Source organism: Perna viridis, chromosome 10, assembly GCF_037379345.1.
Source record: "Perna viridis isolate PV_CMFRI_1.1 ecotype Kerala chromosome 10, ASM3737934v1, whole genome shotgun sequence".
NCBI lineage: Eukaryota > Metazoa > Mollusca > Bivalvia > Mytilida > Mytilidae > Perna > Perna viridis.
In genome coordinates, this window is record NC_142454.1 from 9,473,876 (window position 1) to 9,494,556 (window position 20,681).

At 31.3% G+C, this 20,681-nt stretch overlaps 1 protein-coding gene across 2 annotated transcripts; it reads right to left on the bottom strand.

Annotated features, from left to right (window-relative positions):
- Positions 1-378: 378 nt before the first annotated feature.
- On the bottom strand, positions 379-20,039 carry LOC148604443 (uncharacterized). Of its 2 annotated transcripts, XM_088549015.1 has the most exons (10): positions 19,850-20,009; positions 16,616-17,019; positions 15,878-16,011; positions 15,454-15,596; positions 14,732-14,828; positions 14,194-14,346; positions 13,022-13,194; positions 7,782-7,950; positions 6,010-6,208; positions 4,189-4,315 (listed from the first exon to the last, which is right to left on the bottom strand). In XM_088549015.1, the coding sequence occupies exons 1-9, from the start codon at positions 19,972-19,974 to the stop codon at positions 6,014-6,016; spliced, it is 1,593 nt and encodes a 530-aa protein (XP_088405141.1). In that variant the 5' UTR covers positions 19,975-20,009; the 3' UTR covers positions 4,189-4,315; positions 6,010-6,013. The 2 variants fall into 2 exon arrangements, with proteins under 2 accessions (XP_088405142.1, XP_088405141.1); XM_088549016.1 differs by lacking the exons at positions 6,010-6,208; positions 7,782-7,950 and adding an exon at positions 8,649-8,811 and having other exon boundaries at positions 379-4,315; positions 19,850-20,039.
- Positions 20,040-20,681: the final 642 nt, after the last annotated feature.

Below are 20,681 nucleotides of genomic sequence, written 5' to 3' on the forward strand. Positions count from 1 at the left end.
AGTGAAAATTCCGAACAGAATCCGTATAAAATATTTCCTGTATTTAGGCTCAGTTATCTTGAAATCTAGTTTGGTGACCTATGTTTTTTACATTAAAATTCTAAAGTCCGTTCATTCAAGGTCATCTTTGAGAAAAGTATGGAAATCTATCACCTAGAAATACTAGGTGTGATCTACCTGATATGCAAAATATTGACAGAAATGGTTAGTAGGGATTCTTAGCACTATGTAGCATGCAACATCCTGTTGTTCATGGTTTACAATTGCTGATGACAGTAAGTTATCTGCATTGTTTTCTTTTTAAAAGACAAGTATTATATTGTTTGCAATACTTGACAGCTTACATCCTATCAGGCACAAGAAGAAAAAAACAATACATTTGTATATAAAAAAAAGTTTATTCAAGAATTAGAAAATACCAAACATAAACAGATTTCTAAGGCAACATACATGTAGTAAGGTTTTAAAGGGACAACAATGTATTCTTACAAACCCACTGCCAACTATTAAAAAATGCCACTTCAAGTTTACTATTAAGATTCTTTAATACCTTCATCTTCAAAAATAAAGCGGAGCTAAGCTTACCAAAGTATGATTGTATTTTTTTTATTACTTGGATTTAAACTGTAAAAATATCCAAAATGCAGATTTTAGGTCCCAACATCACTGATTCCAATGACATCTAGACTCTATTTTGTTCATCCATCTATCAACTAATTTTGTAAGTGTGAAATATAAAAAATTACACAAAATGCTGAACTAAAATACTTTATTCTGTGCATACTAATAATATAATACTTCAGTGAAAATTATATGTTGTGAATCACATTTATTTTTGTAACATTTGCAATGTTATGTCAAGTTTTAGAACTGGACTTGGTCAATAAATTGGGTGTGAGAATCTAATGATTAAACTTGAAGTGGACTACTTAAATTAAAGTTGAATGATAGTTAAAGCACATACCCTTATTTAGGTTACAGAACACCAATGTATGCAAAAATAGTCCTTCACAGAAATTACCCCCTGTTCCTCAAAGTGCTGTGAAAAAAGTTCTCATTTTATTTTAAGAATTTAAACTGTTTCTGAAAGGAAAAACATTTCTGTACATTTCATAGGTGCATTTTGCTTCTTGTGGTGTGAAGCCTAATCTCTATAATTTTTAAATATGCCCCTATCATGTGAAAACACTGGAATTTCCCATGCTATTTATAGACCCTTCACTTCAGTGACCAGTACTGCACTGCAAGTCTGCTAACCCCACTTGCCATTCTGAGGATTGTGAGCTGACATATGTAGAATCATGCCTCTGCTGGTTAAAGTTAAGGTGAAGTCCAGAGAAGCCACTGAATACCGTGAAATTAGCATTGGAGTCTATGGAAAGTGGAATCGGTGGATTCTAGCCTTAAATATAACACTTAAAAAAAGAGTATTTGGTTTTTCATTTTGAATGATATTGTACATTACGAAACATAAAAAACAGAAAAAGGTGGGAACCTTTGATTCTAATGATTGTGAACACAATAAGAAAACAAAGACAAACAGAAAAATAAATCAACAACAGTTGGTATCACGTATCATGAAACATGGTAAAGTATTTAATAATTCAAATAGTTTTTTAACACCCTTATTTTTAAAATAATATTTCAAAAACCAAAATAAAAAACCACACATACCAATAGTTCATCAATAAAAGATCAATTTCAAGCTGAATTTCTTTTTTGATTGTTTTCACTACTGATGTAATACTGAAAAATATCCACTATTTCTGATGACAATTTTTTATCAGATCAACTGAAAAAGCCACTAAACAAAAAAAAAACATATATTTTATATCTCCCCAAAAAACAACGGGCTTGCTGTAAATTTTTCAGTCTAGAACTTCATTATTTCTGTTATTCGATACATAAGAGAAAATAAGCATGCAGGTGATTTTATACAGTAATTGCACCAATTTACAATCATACTAACACTAATGGTAATATTGCAAATTTGGAACAGAAACAATTTAATTAAAATTAGACCTATCAGTTATTCCATTCAGTTACTACATATAGGATATAACAACACTTAATTCTACTTTATGTTTAAATTACCTTTTATATAATACAGAATCCTTGGGTTTTCACTTTGAATAATGCTTTCAAAATCATGACGGATGAGTTTTGATTGGCTGATCAGAAAAGTCATCTGAACAGAGAGTAAAATGGAATGTTGATAGATCCTACATGCAGTGACTGAATGAAAGAACTAACAGGTCCAATTTAAATTAGATTGGAACAGAAGGTAAAGCTTTCAAAATTAAAGTGATGAAGTCAAACATGCCTAAACACAACAAATATTAAAATTTAAAGCTTTGCCGTATATTTGTTGAAATGTTCATAATTTCTATCATTAATAAAAAAAAGAGTACCAGAGTACCATTGAGTGTAAATATTAAACTATTCATGTACAAATGGAAAAGAATTAATAGAGATTAGACTAATGCCAGTTCCTCACATAGAATACAATGTAATGCAATAAAAAAATCAATCTCTAAGAGAAGATGGAAATCAATATATAATTGTAATAAAAAAAAACAAACTTCTTTCTTATGAATGATAGTGATGAAATGGAAGGATATATGAAAAAACTAAAAACACAGAGTTAACAAGATTCTACATCTTAGAAACACAAAAATCACACATTTACATCCATCCAAACTATTGTACTATACATTAAAAGAATTTATGGTGTAGTATATGGCACAAAACTATACTTTTGTTTCAATTCATGACAATGATATAAATTGTGTATATACACGTAGAAATCGTGCAGTTATGACATTAAAATACAGTGAACATTTTAAAATAAAGAGATAGTAACAAAAGCTGAAGATATTCAGAAAGAAAGGTTAATTCTTATAGAGAAACCTTTGTTTTGAATAAAGCATTAAAATAGTTTTGATGAAATTGTAACATTGAACCCCAACAAATTAATCAGCTGCCCAATATATATTTGTTATCTGTAACTAATCTGAAAAAAAAAACTTTTAAAAAATAAATATAAAAGTAAACAAAAGTGTAGAAAAACAGAATGCAAGACAGACATTAGGATCTATATTGCAGAGGAGAGTTGATTGGGTACAAATATAGGTGTATGTGTCTGTATTAATAGCTATGTGACTTAGTGGAATAATTATGACATTGTTCATTATGAGAAGTATAAAATATTTGCACATCAAACACACTATTTTGGTAAAAACAGGACTATATAAGAATGTAAATTGTACTTTTGACATGTTACCCTATTATCATGGTTAAATGGTCAAATTTCCAATAAATTGTTGATGATCAGGCCATAATAAAAAAAATTCTAGAGTCTCGTTCCTGCCCAACCCAATTTTTTTTTAATTTGCAAAATGTGTTTTGAAAAATAATCCCAGACTCAAATTACTGAAAATATTCCATGTCTTGCTGGGATCTGATTTACAATAATCATTATTCAACAATTTTCGATTTGTAAATTATAGTTTTCGCTACTCTTTCATTGAAAAATGGTTCCAAATTGATGAAAAGTGATATCTGTATAGCAGTAGAGACACATATACATTGATAGAGCTGTTTCAATATGTTAGTGCTAGTATAATCAATCACCAAGCACACATAAATGACAACAAAGCTAGTTTTTCAGCATGAGTGACAGTTACTGTAGAAAAAATATAAAATAAATTTGTCCCCTGTCCAAATTTTTAAGAAAAGTTGAATGAGAATTTAGGATTTTTTTTTTTATTATGCCATAATGCCAAAAAAACATATCTCCAAAAAGCACAACCATCTGAAAAGGTGATAAAAAATGGAAAAAAATCTATCAATTAAATTTTTAGTCCTTTAAACTTAATAATGTAAAGGATTTCAGAACATGTGATTTATATGCATTTACTTTTCATATAAGGTCAAATGCATTACTAGTCTTTAGTCCAGTCCATAGGGCTGACTTGACATCTTTAGGGTTTTATTTACATTTTATCACATTAGACATGGAGACACACCTCCCATTAAGGCTCTAAATGACAATAAATTATCCTCTCATATTATGTACAAAGTACCCAACATACACATATTAACAAATACTACTGTATTATCACACTGTTCATATGCTCAATATCAGTACATCTTTTTCTGTTAATTCTCGTTTCATATGGAAGAAATCTCTGATATTTGCCACAGGACCTTTGTCAAATGGATTGTAAAATGCCCCTTTGCCATCTTTCAGGTAGTTATATCTCTTCTGGTTAATTCTTTCATTTGATGTTATGTTGCTTAACATGTGGAAAGTCTGCAAAAAAAAAGTGACGAAAATTTGAAATGTTATAAATTGATTTTTTTTATGAGATAGGACCTAAAATATATATAATACTGTCAAATATTTTTGGTTTCCCAAATCCCAAATAAATAAGGGCTTTTCTATTAAAGGATATGAGGTACTCAGGGAAGGCACTTTTTTCACAACGGAACCTACTTACAGAGGTTCTACTAATGTCTTAAACTTATTATTTTGCCAAGAGATCTGAACATCCACCCATATACAAAGAATAAAAATGCCTTCCCCCCATCTCTCATATGATTTGATTTCAACAACCCTAAGCAATAACAATGCCACTCAATAAATTAAATTGCCAAATTAATTTCCTATTCATAAAATACAGCAAAAAACAAAGATTTTTTAAAAGAAAATATGAGAAACTTTTACTGCCTAACTCATCAAAGGCAAGTTAAAATTTGATCTTTTACTACCTAACTCATCAAAGGCAAGTTAAAATTTGATCTTTTACTGCCTAACTCATCAAAGGCAAGTTAAAATTTGATCTTTTACTGCCTAACTCATCAAAGGCAAGTTAAAATTTGATTTGGCTATTGTTATTAGTTCTTTTTCATATGCCTGACTTTAACTTAGTTTTTTTTTGTAAATTTTAAACAAAAGGCAGTAACTCTCTAACCCAATAGACTGGTTTACTGTCCGATTGCAGTAATGTACATCAATAGACCTGGAGCTGGGGTAAGTTCATGTACTTGGAAATTTTAAAATAACTTATTTCAAACCATTTAGGTACTTACGGAGTGAAAATAGTTTCAAAGAAAAGTGTTTACTGTTCTTCCTTTCCCCAAACAGTTAGGGGTCATGTCCCCTCACAAAAACTTGCTATAAAGGCTAGCATTCCATAAATACCAAAAAGGACTATTACTGAGCACTCACCAAGTTGATGAGTAATATATTTCCTATTTAGTATTTTAGTGACTCTGGACAATATAATTCTACTTGCCTCAAACATCTAAAAACATTTCTGCCAACCAGACACTTCTATTTCATTTTAAAGAAGTTTAACAAAAATACAAGATCATTTTAACAATTATTTCTGCTCTTCAGTATATACACGCATCACAATATGTTAAATACAAAGTACACTGAATTAAGTTTGTGACAAACTTTAAAGAATTGAAATCTAAATTTATAAACACATATATACATGTATGTAATATCATTGCCTCAATTTACATTCTGTCAGTTTACAGTAACTCTCTTATCTACTATATCTTGTGTTCTTGTTGTTTTAATGACAACATAGTTAATTAAAGATGACCAAGTAACATCTAGCAACATGACCATTATAAAAGTCTGGTTATGCAAAAAACAAATTTAAAAATAGAAAACTTGGCTATAAACAGCATTACGATTATATAAGAACACTAACTACTGACTTCTGAATCAGTTCATAATTTCCAAAATTTCAGAACAGCTAGAGAGAGCAAAATCCTGATGGTTCATAGGTTCATATGGTTTCTTAACAAATTTTCATACAATCCATTGAAGATTTTAGTGGAAGTAAAGATAAATAAACAGACTGATTCAAGATTTTTTGAAAAGGTGATTCCATCAATCTTGTTTTCCTTCCAGAAAAGGGGGTGGTATTAAATTTCAATTTCTTCACTTATTAATGATATATGTAATGTAATGCTAATCATAATATCAACCTGATCACAATGTGGTGATTATTATCTGATCAGATATTTCTTCATCCTGTAAATGTTTAATGTGAAAGAAATCTAATAGATTATTGACCAATCCTCTGTCAAATGCATATTTTATTTTTCCATTCTCATCATGTAAATGTGGGTATCTCTTGTATCTTAAATACTCATTAGTAGTCAGGTTTGACCCAGCTAACCATAGCTGAAAAAAAGAAATAAAACAATGCAATCGATGGGGTTAAATCTAATTTTTGTCCTGTCAATACAAGAATATCTTTCATGTCATATATGTACATGTAGGGATATTAAAATTATGTACTGGTACTAATAACATCCATGGCTGTCAAGTTTTCAAAATACAAATTTGTGAGATTTGGCAAGGATTAAAAGATCAAAGGCAATAATTCATAAGAAAATGCTGCCAAATCAGCATCAAAATGCATGAGACTTGACAGGCCTGAACAAAAGGTTTGACACATAAAGGTCATAATATAGTACAAAAGGTTAAATACAGCAGACAAGCATTAAAATATTAAGAACATCCTCATTTTAAGATGTACAAATAAAGTAATGAATGGGTCAAAATATACTTTCAGTTTTCTTGCCCTAATTCAAGTAAATTTGTCATGTATTAAGTATTTGACCTAAATTATTGACATTCTGTAATTTAAATATTTTTTATTATCAATTTTATACATAATTTTTTAACCATTGGTTGAAGCATTATCAAAACAAACTATTCTTCTACTTGTACCAAATTTTGAGACATACAATAAATTAATAGAAGAAGTGAATTACATTAACTTCCCATATATTAAATTGTTGTGATTTCTTTCCTACTAGACTTGTTTTGAGTGTGTATAAGTGTTAAGATAACTAAGTGTCAGTCATAAATATCTTTCAAAGTAGAAAAGGGCACTTGGGATAGTTGTGAGATGGTAAAGATCTTTAAATAAGATTACCGGAGTATTATGTGTTTCATTCCTGACAAGTTTGCTTAACCTTAGTTATGTTTTAGCTGAAGCTGAGATATATACTAAAATGTGTTTCAATGGCATCTCAACGTTACCATAACAACCTGCTAAGCCATAAAATAAATGAATATATCATCTGTGAGGGCATTAAGGTCTACAACCCCATCAGGTTTCAAAACATTGGCAATTATGGTTTTAGGGAAGCTAATCTCATCAACAACACTATTAAATAAATAAAAACATTCTAATTTAAGAGTTGATTTTCAAAAAAATGGGCCAATAAGAAGACTAGCCAGCCTCAGGCTGCCATTTTGTTAACTTAACCAATACCAAAAGTAGACCTTTCTTCCACACATCAATCCTGCCAAGTATGGTAAATAGAAGACAAAGGTTTTCATGTAGTTGAGCAAAATGTTAAAACTATACAAATGACATGAGCCAAACAGTAGATTAACAGACCCCAGGAAAAAATGTTTGTTTGTTGGGGTTAACGTCCGAGCGCTCAACAATATTTCAGCTATATTCAGGCGATGAAGTGGATGATAAAATAAACATGAAATAATGATGAAATGAAAAATGGGATGGGACACAAGGATAATGGGGTCGACAAATTTTGATTGCCACTGGAAATAGGGAGATGTGGGTAGGGTGGAACTAAGTGCAAACCTAAAGTCCTATTTGGCACAGCTGATGGTAGGGATTTAACATTTTACACAATCTATGATTTATTAGGGAATAATGAATTTGAATATGAGTACCAATATCATACATCCATTTCATAACTGACTTGTATATACTTACAGTTGATATACACACACTGGCTGCAATGATTTCGAAGAAGACCATGATAAGCATGTAGAATCTATACAGTAAATTCCATTCCATGTAGTAATGTACAGTGAACCATGATAAAAACATGGTTATCGGACCTAGTAGCATTACACATGCTGTAAATATCACAAATGTCACTCTGAAATAAAGCAAATAGTCACAAAATACAGATTAGTAGACATGGTGGCCATCTTGAATTTTCATTGCAAACCAACCTGAAATAAACTGTAACAAAAGTTTGTTTTTGTTGTTAAAAATATCGGGGACAGTAGATAAGGTGAAATGTTTGATAAATAGCAAGTGGTCATAATGTAACAGGTTTCAATTTAAATTCCCTGGTTCTATTTAGGTAGTGCAGATCATTAAATTAACAAAAAATAGTGTTGTGAAAGTCAGTTAGGTGCATTGTTAAATGGGTAAGTGAAAATATCAACAACAGTCTTTGATAGACATGGAATCTTTGTTTTGATTGAATTTAAATTTTTTTACCGTTTAAAACATTTTTTTATCCAAAAAAAATTTCTAACGAAAGTTAGATAAAATAATCATCAAATAAAAAACCCTTATCAATAAAAAAAATGATTTTAACATGTATCATATTATTGTAATTTCCTAAACTGAAATATGGACGTTTCAGAAAGAAAAGAAAGATAAGAAACACAACAGAATGGTGGATGTTAATGAAAATATATTACAAGAATTCTAAGCACTACATTTCTGAGACAAATAAATTACTATTCTATAAACTGATATGGTCAAAAGGTCAATGCCATTTTAAAGACTTGCTAATATGGAAACATTTCACCTTTTCTACATAGCCTTGACCTTTAACCTTACCATCATAGATGCTACTGCAGTGACAGCAACTGAGGCAATGCTGGCCTCTATTGCCCCAATACACACAATCCAATCAAACTCCTCTCTCAGGAGGTAGTAACAGTAATAATCTGTACAAACAGCCAAAAGGAACATGGCCCAAATAAATATGCCAAACCAATGCCTAAAAGAAACAAAAATCGATGTCTATAATGGAATACTTTTCAGTCCCTTAGGCCAGCCTTCTTGAGTTCTCAGGCAAATTTTTTATTAAAAAAACAAATGAGGGATGGAGGCTTTTATTTTTATAGTTTGACAAAAAGATAAGGGAGGTTATTTTGTTTTAAATTATTGATGTGACAATAAAAAAGATAATGAGGCATCCTAAAAAAAAAGACAAGGGAGAACCTGAGAATCAAGAAAGTATTTAGAAATGGCCAAATATGCACATAAGCTGTTGAAACTGTTTTGAATGCCTTTATTTTTATCACTTCATTTCAATTCCATTTCAAACACACTGGGAACCATTCAAAATAAACAAAGAAATAAAGTTATTTTAGTATTTATCAATCAAGACAACAGTTCATTATGTTTTTCCATAAAAACAATGGCTGAACTCAAATTGTCCAACCGAAAAAGAGAATAACAGAGAAATAACCAGTAGAAATTTTGCCAAACAAAAGCATGTAGATATAAAGAAATGTCATAGAAAACAAAAGCAATGATAAATCATCTAGTGACATATATAAAATACTTTCTAAGCTGCCTTTCTTAAAAGACTTGGTGACTAAAGCATAACATAACTATTAATATGAGGAGAAGCCCCTTTTTCAAGCACACTACATGTTTGTTATTGCAAGTATACATGTGAAAAACATTCTGTCTACCAACTTTTGTCTCAGAATTGTAGTTATAAAGCAATATTAAAAGAACTACAACATCAATTTTGTGCTAACAAGATGTTATGGAATTCATACTTCTCTGTGTTTTCACTCGCAAAAAGTTCCTTTTGATATAATTACCCCATTTTTTCACATTTGTATAAAAAAACAAAGAAAACATACAAGGGATATAATATCCCTGGAACATGAATTTTTAACTAATTTAAAAAAGCAAAATATAAGCTATCCAATTAAAAAAATAAACAGCATTACACATACATGTTGTATATTTGTACACTTATGTTTATCAACCATGCAAAGTTTATAATTAATGCCATTCATATTTTCAATCAAAAATATTAATACAAACTGTATTTTCATGTATCCTAAAACTTTTGGATGATTATTTTTTTAAAATTACATCTGTACTGCAAATATCTGTATATTTTTGCTTAAAAATTCCATCTTGTAAGCACATGAAGTGCATTATATATCCACTGCAGACAACAAAAACTTCTGTGAGGCTGAGTGGCTTCATCATTAAACACTCCAATATTCTACCTACATGTGTTAGTATTGTGATTTATCATACAGTAATAAATATTGCTTGTTTATTTCAATATAACAGTCTAGTAAAAACAACCTTGCAATATATCTTCATATTTTGGGGAAAAAATGAGTGTTCCAAAATTGCCCACTGTTGTCCAGAGTAAATTTTTAAAAGTAATCACTAATCATCCCAAAATGCTGTTTTTTGTCGTTGAAACTGACTGACTGATATATGATTGTAGACGAGGTCATTATCATTAAACAGTTACTTTGAATTAAATGGAAAAAGAATTCAGAAGTAATATTGCACTAATTTAAGTATCAATACAGGAACTAGTTTAAATCATGTAAGTCAAAGAATGTATAGTATCCATACAAGCACATTAGAATGTCTAAAATATTCATTACTATATAATAAAAGGACTATTGCATTTATATCTGTGAGTATCATACTGCACCCGCAAGCAAGCTAGTGTAATATACATGTGATCCCTGCTTGGGACAATATACACAGATATAAACGCAGTAACTGTATAGTATAATATTAATCTGTGTTTGGTGCAACATTTCAATTGTTAGTTTAGCTAACACTAAGAGTCTATGTCACATACGGTTACATGGTTAAGTTTATGATGGTAAAAACAGTCAATTCAGAAAAAAATGCTTAAGTTCAGTCCAGATGAAAATGAATCCTTTAAAAGATATTTTAACCCACTACATTAATATAAATTGGTAAATATTGAGCGTTTTTCATTAAATGTTTTAAAGTACAGTGCTTATTGGTTTTAGCCAGTTCAATAGACTTTTATTCTAAGGCCGTCTGCCTTAGTCCATTCAAACCAAAATAAATTCAAATACATGAAGAACAGTCTGCATAAAAATGAAAGTTGGAAGACTACAATACATTAGGATCCACAAGTACTGAAATACACCTAGCACCGAAACAAATATGTGTTATATTTCCCACATGAATAACAAAATGTATTTGATTTTTAATTAAGTGTTACTTCATAAATTAGTGTTATTCTTAAGGATGTGCTAAAATGAACAGTTAAAAAGGGCAAATTTACAGTATTCAGGAATAAGATACAACAAACAATAAGGCAAAACTTAATCCTGATTTAAAAAAACGTTAACAATCATATTCTACAGGATTGTTGCCATTTTTCTTAAAATAATGACTTCCATTTTGATGTTTGAGAAAAGGCAAAACTGAAGACAGACTTAAGGTGTTATATAAGTTAGGCGCGGATCCAAGGACGTGGAAGTATGCCTCACCCCACTAGAATTGGGAAAAAACCTTTTTTTTGCATAAAATCTTGACTTTTTCATAAATTTTACCCACAAAATTTTCTTTAATTCTATTTACACTCCCACCCCCCCCCCAACCTGATATCCTGGATCCGCTCCTGCGTGTAATGACTTTTATTTAGTGTTCTCATTAGCATTTTTTCAAAAGTAGTCTTCATCACTCATCACTAGTAGTTTAAGGCAAGAGGTATGTTAAAATGATGTTCGGTTACTACAGTCCAATAATCATCATACCAAACTTTTGAAAAATATGATGTGAGCAAATTGAAAATTTTTACTATAAAGAATGCATAGATATCAAAACATGAATTACAACACATTAAGCATAGCTCTAGCAGTTTGGTTATCAGTTATATACATGTACAAGCTAACCGTTCAATGACAAATTTTCTACATGTAGGAATAAATACTGCACTAACAGGAATATACAATATACAGGGATATCAAAAGCCTTACCTTCTTTGTCAATTGCCAAAAATGTCAACAGATACAAGAAAAAAAATTATGTGACTACTATTCAAAGAGTAGTCACACAAGCAAGTAATTCTTGCCAACCCATTTTTCATCTCTCCTGTGAATCAAGTTCAAGGAAATTTAAAGAAAAATATCTAATAGAATATTGATATTGCACTCTCAAAAATGAGCTATCATACAACAATTTTCATTGAGGAGTAAAATTTTGGTGAGCAGATTGGCGAGAATTGCTTCTGTCTTTAAAATGGCAAGATCTACTCTCTGACCAGTGCATATATGTTTGTATTTTTTTTTCTGCAACTGATGAAGAAGGTTGTGCCTTTGATGTAAATTGCAACTTTGTGTTAGTACTGCAAGCCACTGTAAAAGGACAGTCAAACCTCGGTAGCTCGAACTCCAAGGGACCATTGAAATGTGTTAAAGTTATCGGGAGTTCGAGAAATTGAAGTGCGTATATTTCTGGATTTTTTTCAGTGCCGCTGCGAGTTCGACTTTATCGTTAGAAAATGCCTACTTCCTTATGTTAGTGTTAGTTCATGGATCTTTTTCGTTCGCTTTCGGATGAATATGCTGATTTGTGGACATTAAAAATGCTGCGTTCGCTTTTATAAACATTCAGAGCTCAAGTTCATCAGTCAATAATTTGTTTTCATCCAATTTTCTTTCATGCTTTTATCATATCGACTTCGGAACACTCTCGAACTTCAATCAGTATTATGTTAAAGATCAAAACTACCTAATTAATGATGATTTAAATTTTACCTGTAAATAACTAAGATGACACTGATTAATGATAGGGTTTTAGTTTTTCACACCTTTTATTACCCAAGCTGACAAAATTGCTGACGAGTTCAAGTTAGTGAGGGTTATTCTCTAAGATTTGTTACAGAATGGACTGACTAGTCAGTTCAAGTGTTCGAGAAATCCCGGGTGTTCGAGCCATCCAAGTTCGATCGAGTGAAGTTCGACTGTACTTATATTCATGGGTATCAATTTTCATGGTTAAGGGGAAAAGCACACGTTCTTGATGATACTGTCATACAATTTAAAGTAAATAATTCTTTTCATATGAAGAATACGAGGTTACCTTACCTAGAAAATCCATGAAAATTGGTACCCAACAAAAAAATAATACTTTCACAGTATATGTGATATAAATCTCAAGAAAAAGTCACTTACCTATTATTGTATCCTACACAGTTGTATATATATGGACAGTGATGGTCAAAGACTTTGATGCATCTGTTACACACTCGGCAGTGTTTTGATCGTAACGGCTTCACCAGACGACATGTATGGCATAGTCGACTTAAAGGATTTTCTCCCTGTTTCCACTCATCAAAATGAGCTACCTAAATTTGTTATAATATTTGTTATAACTAATGTAAATACTAATTCTTAAAAAGCTGAATAACTATTATCAAATAATTGTCTTTAATAAAAATGTTCCAGAAGTGTAACTTATTGACAGTAGTAAAATAATAGTTACCAGCTATGACAGGGGTATAAATTAGCACTGGTCTGAGGTCCTGAACCCTCAATGCCTGATACATTTTTAATGATCTTCAGAATTTCAATGGGCCATTCATTAACATTCTTTGTAAAAAATTGTGATTTTAATGGGACATATTCAGCAGGAAAGCGATAAAAATGGCCCCCATCTAATCCAAAACTCTGCAGGACCATTGAAAATTTGCTTTACCAAGGTCCTGGACCTACCACACTTTACATTTACTCTTAATGAGGACCTTTCACTTTTGAAAATAAATTTGAAACTATGCATACATGTACGTATGATCAGGACATTTTATTATTACAGAAGATGGTTGTCTTAAGTTCACATGGTATTTATATTCCTTCTTTCATTTTGTTGAATTGAAGGATAACATGGGTTTTTTTTAAATGAAGATTTGTTCCCAACAAGCAAAAATTTTTTTTCTTATTTTTATAGAAATGAGTTCTTTTAAAAGGCCTCTGTAAGGAATATCATAATTTTGCATGTATTTGAATAAATTAAATATGGGTATGCCATCATTACATTGATAAACAAGTTTACATGTATTTGTAACACTGTGAGTCTGTCAAACACAAGTTCAAAGTGGTGATATTATGCTACATTGGTTTCAGCAGTACATGTTTTTTCTTGTTACTTTTTTGAATGATCTTGTTCCATGTTATATAATTTGTTCTTGAGTCCCAGTATCTATAATTAATAAAATCATGGAGAAGCCTTCATAAGCATCAATTAACTTAACTGTGTTCAATTCATATTGATATACAACAAATAAAATATGTTTATACACTAGCTTAACATGGTATTAATGCTCCTTTTCCCAAATTTATACCCATACCTGTTTGATTGCTAGGTCATACTCAGGAACATTTCTAGGCAGATATCCTGGATCAGTCGTGCTGGCATGAAATAATGATATCCACATGATGATGTTTAAAATGAGAAATATCATGTGTAAATATGACAGGTCATACCAAGTGTAGGGTAAGCACTGAAAAAAATAAATATAGAAAAACATGGATGATTGTCTTGGAACAAACTGAGAATTAGACCTACAGTTTCTTCCATTCGGTCAATGCATTAAAGATTATTCCATTCTACTTTCTGTTCAAATGACCATTTCATTTAAGTTTTATTTTTCTTTGTTTTTTCTGCTATTTGTAGATGAAATTGAATCACATTCTAGTAGGAATAAAAGGCTTTTTAATGATTTTTTTTTAATATCTTAACTTAAACCAAACGTTTGGTTCAGTGTTCAGTAGAGTTAACCATGACTGTAAACATAGTATTGACTTGTGGCATGGAAGAACTGATTTTGGCTATATATACATATGCATGGGGTTACACAGCTGTGTTCACTGTTTAGCTATACCCACCTTGACTATATACATAGGATAACCCCAACACAGTACATTCACCATGAAGAATAATATTGCTATTTTACTGTTGCCAGGAGGACCAAAGGCTATAGATCTGTTTGTAAAAAAAAAACCAAACATCTTTACACAATGTGAAAATTACTAACTAATTAATAAAACTCATATATTCAAGTACACAATGTTAGATTTTTTTAGTAAGTATAGTCGAATCCACCCAGCAAACACCTGTAATCAGCAATATGGGTTAAACTCAAGACTAATTTAGTGTATCCAAGAATCTCATAGTAGCACATTTTTCATGTGTAATGTATGCAACATAAATCTGTAATAAAGGACCACCTGCCTTGTGACCATAACTTTGCTATCCAATAAAAGGTGAGTACCATGACTTGATAAGTTTTTGCTTAAATATCATGTAAGTGTACCTTGTTATATAATAATGTGACATTCTTACTCACTGACTACCAATGATCATACACCTTAAGCCAGAAACATGGAAATTCTTCTTCCTTGTGCTACATGTACATGTAAGACTCTCAAAAAACTGACTGAGTGATAAGTATTTTCCTAAAGTTTAAATTTGTTGATTATTTTTTAGTGTTATACAGCACAGTGTGATTGTGCATGCTGTACATTTGTACATAATGGGTTTAAAAAAAGAAAAACATACAAGACTTTTATTATGATAGCATTCTGTATTTGCCCTTTTAAATACTTACAAGAGATCTACTTTGGGTAAAATGCTGTTTTTCTTCTTGATTTGTCTTTTGAGATATTCAATAACATCTTGATGTTTTCTGCCTGTAGCAAGCATCATAGGTGTCTTACCATTCTTATCTTTCAGATCTAATTCTGCACCATCCTTTAAAACAATAACAGTATAATGTATATCTAGATTAGAGCAAATTTTGCCAGCCAGTTGCTGAAGTTTTCTACATTACTTGAAAAGTGTTTACTTAGTAAAACATAATGGGATGATGACAATTGCTTACATGTAAAATTTTTTAAAAAAACACAATGTCAAACCTAGACAGGGCTTGACAATTCACCACAGATACATGTATGAAGCCTTAATATAACTTAAAATTAAACCAGTACTATACCAGTTTTGAGTATAAACAATCAAATCTATCTAAGATCTACCTGTTCACATAACTCTTTCACAGCTGTTAGATTGCCATTGATACATGCTAAATGTAGAGGTGTTTGTCCATAATTGTCTTTCTGTCGAGGGTTAAAGCCAGAGTATATCAAAAGTCTCATCAATTCATTGTGACCTACAAAAGAAAGATAAATTAACAATCCTAATGAAAGTTGGATTTCTTCAACAATTCTTGATGCTATAACTGTTGATGCTTCATGTACATTCAATATTTCCATTTTATCCTATTGTTTAAGACGTTATTGGGGTTAGGTTTCTTTTCTTCATTTATTGTCTGATTCTTATGATTGGTTATCACTCTTGACTATACCTACATAATGTACTATATGAACATATTGTTTTCTTTTACATCAAGCAAATTTATAAATGGAAACTGAAAGAGATTAAATTTTACTTTCAATAGTGGAAGTTTTCCCGGACTTTCTCAAGTTTCAAATCAATGGTTCACTAGAGGAAAATCAAAAGTCTTCAAAAAGTGTCAATTAAAAGGGTTGAAGGTCCAAGACTCAAGTAAATGAATTATGAAAGGTCCGGGTCAAACTGAGGGCCTGGACCTTGGACCATCACTACAACTGTAATTTGAAACCATGGTTACTTGGTATAATAAGTGCAATAGAGATTGCTCAAGTACACATACATGTATTCTAAACTTCATGTAAAATACATGTACAGTTGTATGTACGGTTCAACAAAAATGCATGAACAAACTATTATTATACCTTTGAATGCAGCCCAATGTAATGCATTGTCTCCATCCCTATCTACAATCTGTAATCGAGCTCCTTTACCCATCAGATATCCTGCTAACATTGTATGTCCATATTGTGCTGCCACAATCAATGGGGTACATCCTTTATTATCGACAACGTCAATGGATACCCCTGCTTGCAGTAAAATGTCAACAATAGCAACATGTCCATTGACACATGCCCAGTGGATTGGTCGTGCACCTAAATCATTATTGCTTGCCTCATCTATAGGGCCTTTATTGTCCAATATAAACCTGAGAATAACTGAATGACCACCTAAGCAAGCCCAATGGGCAGGAGTGTGTCCTTTGTCATCACGTAAAGAGAAAACTGAAGGTCCTTCTTCTGCAGCAGTTTGAACCGGCACAAGCATGCTGAAAAATGAAAGTACAGCCATACAGGTATAATCTGTTTAGTTCTACACACATGTATCTTCCAAACAAATTCTTTAAAAAATAGAAGCCAGCTAATCAAATGTAGCCAGTGTAGTTGCTTTTCTTTAGAGCATACAAGCCAGGGAAAATATTTTCAGAATTTAACATTCAAAGTAAATCGTAGCAATTAATGGAATTCATTTATACAAGTAATATCAACTTTTGTTTTTACACTTTAATTTACTCACTGGTCATTGATGCTTTCATCCAAAGTTTCAAAATACATGTGTAGATGTGCCAATATGAAGAATGCTTAAGACTTGTCATTCAATAATTGGAAGCTATCCTGGTTACAAACCAATTAAGTTAAAATGTTAATGCATATTTTTCATGCTCTAGTACAGTAAATTACATTTTGGGTTGGCATGTACATGTAGTACAGTACAATGTACAATATATGTGATACTTGTCTGCCACAATATTCAGCAAAAATCATACTTACCAACTTACACTAAGCATGTTTTACACAAATTTTTACAGCTTGTCATGCAAACAAGAATTCTAAGGTTAAATTTGACAGAAAAATTTAATTTTGTAAAAATGATCTATAAAAACCTGAATTCGATCTCATTTCTTTTATTAGGAGAACCATAAATCTGACCAAAAGGTGATAATTGTTGTATAAACAGGTTGGGAAAAGTACAAGTAAGTAATCAAATGAGGAGCAACCAGGTGAACAGGGTAATCTGGTGATGATTGACAAGTAGAATCCTGATAAGATCCATCATAATCTAATGGACAGTCAATCATTTGTTAATGATTAATTTCTACTGCCCAATCAATTTGACATATATAATGTACTGTCAATTTAAACGATCTTAATTTTGTACCACCTCTTGTGCAAATACAAAATTCTTTATGTAAATACATGTACATGTATGTTAATGTGTGATAGGACAGTGGTTAGACATTCTTGATTAAATAATGTTAGTCTTTGAGAAAGGGAGGAGTGTGTATGGACATATTTAGACTTTATAACTGATATTTTCTTATGTGAACTTTTGATTAAATTAATATGTATAAGGGGTAAAACAACTGTAGTTGTACAGGTTCATTTATAATTAAGAGGGTAATATCAATAAATAAATGACAAATTAAAAGGGAGGAAATAAACAGAATGAATCAATCATAACATAGACATGAACAGGGGGTTTGACTAATACATAGTTGTTTTACATTATCGTTAGTGTATATAAGGGGATAGGGAACTTAGAAAAGAGGACTAAGAAGGAACTTATGAAAGAGAAAACTTAAGAGATTTAAGTTCAAGAGGGTTCGCCCTCAAGAAGGGAGTCTTCTGACTCTTTCTCTATTCTTATTGTTTGTACGTTGCTGTTGTATTGTGATTGCTGAATAATAAAAGAACCAGTTGTACGTCAGCTTATTGATCACGGCCACGGAAGGTAACAGGAACAGATTTTCACTCTGTTATAAATGTTTTCTCAATTTTTTTTCTTCAGAATTCAAACTTTACAACTTCAATTATGTTTGGAGGAAAGCTCATCAAAAAGGGGCTCACAAAATTCTATTTATTATATTACATGCACATGTTGTTATAAATTACCGAGTCAACTGAAAAACGTCCTTTAATACTAGCAGGGTGTAATTCACAGATTAATACAGTAAAACCCATTGTCTGCTAAACATGTTGGGATATTGTCCATGCATACTTCATCCCATCTAAAAAAAACATGGCAGCTTTCAAATTGGCACATACATGTATGGGTCAACCATTTTCTATGCTAAGGAGAAAATATAAATGTCCTATGAAAAAGACAATGTAAGATGTAAAATGTACATACATGTATGTTTTCCTACATAAAAACAAGGAGTGTAAACAATGTACAAATGTATAGAGTTACAGTAACTAATCAATTTATAAGACAATACATACAGGACTTTTTCTACATTTTCAAATAAAGTCCTTGCCCATTAAATTCTGAATTTTCTATCATCCAAATAGTTATTAGGGGAAAATGGTAAGAAATATAGGCATGTTAAAACTCTTTAGATCATTTTCTTTTCTTTCTGTTTTTTATGTTTGTTACAATATCATCCAGTTGCTGGTCTGCATGACTAGCTCTCCCTTCCTTACAAATCCTATACAACTGTGACTTTATCAATACCAGAAGCATTGTCCAGAAAGAACTTCCTTTGAGCCTAAAAGTTTGGAGTTTCATGGACTTCAATCAATTTTTGACAACTTTTCCACATAATATTTACTAGTGTGCAACATGGCTACGTACTGTTCATTTTTTTCAAAACTTCTTGAATATTTTCCAAAATGAAAGAGGAAAAAAAAGAGAAACATTCAGAACACATTCATCAAAGATCTTCATCTTCCAGCAGTATATCTGATTTTAATAGATAAACTCATTGGATAGGTGACTCCTGTTATTTTGATTAATTGATTTGGGATTTTCTTCCAATTCCCTATACTATTTTTATAATGGTTACAAGTTTCAGTGGATCAATTGAATAAGCTAATTGTTTTCTTCTAAACTTATTGTCTATGAGTACTCTAAAAATAATGCCATCTTGCAATTCTTGGGTGGCTAATTTTTATTTTAGCAAGCAACTTAAAACCTCTGATCATCTTGGCAACAACAATAATCTCCACAATACTAGTGTCTAAAATATGAATATTGTATATGAGTATTGTACAAGTACTGTTAAATGAAATCAAACAACCCTTCATGCAACTTTTAACTTTGAAGTATTTCAAATGTACCGAACAGCTGAGTACATGTATTGCATATGATATCATTACCCGGATTTGACTGCCTCGAATACTGGATGGTTAGGGGGACTTTTACCATCTGTCCTCGAATCATCTGATTCTCCAGGACCATTTTTGTGGTCCCTTGGAGCCGGTGTTTGTTGACTAGTTGACATGTTTCCTTCTGAGTTGTTCCAACATGTACATTATTATTTTTTAAATTTGAAGACGGAACGAAACTAAAAAAATCGATTGTTTCGTCCCATACGTTTTTCGTCCTACGAAAAACTCGTATTTTTATGACGTCAATCCAAGCCTAAATATTTGATAATTTTGAATAGTAGTTTTTTTTCCATTTTCTACAGGTAAAATCTACTGTTAAGCTACAAAAGTTTCAAGTCGATCCTGAAACACGTGGATTCTAAAAAAAAATAAGGATTTATTATAAGAAACATTTGAATGTACGTTTTTTTTCTTTGCACACAGCTTACAAATACAAATACTATAGGCTTTATATAGAAAAATAAAAGTTGTGATATGATTGCCAATGAGACAGTCATCCACCAAATGCCAAGCTGCGAACAGTTAAATTTCTACAGTTCACCACACGGTCTTCAGTGATGGTCAAAACCCATACCATAAAGCAAGTTGTAAAAGGTCCGAAAATAAACCATGTGAAATAGCTGGGAAATATATACACCACATGAAGAAGCCAAAGAAACGGTCTCGTCACGGAAGGGAAAAAAACAATTGGAAACGAAAAATCGCCCTTGGTCGTAAATTTTACCTTGTAAAATGGAAACATTCAGGTCCAGAAAAGGACAATTGAAATTCCTCAGGATAAATTTTAGTAGTGTATTTGAAAAAGTCAAAGGTGATTCAG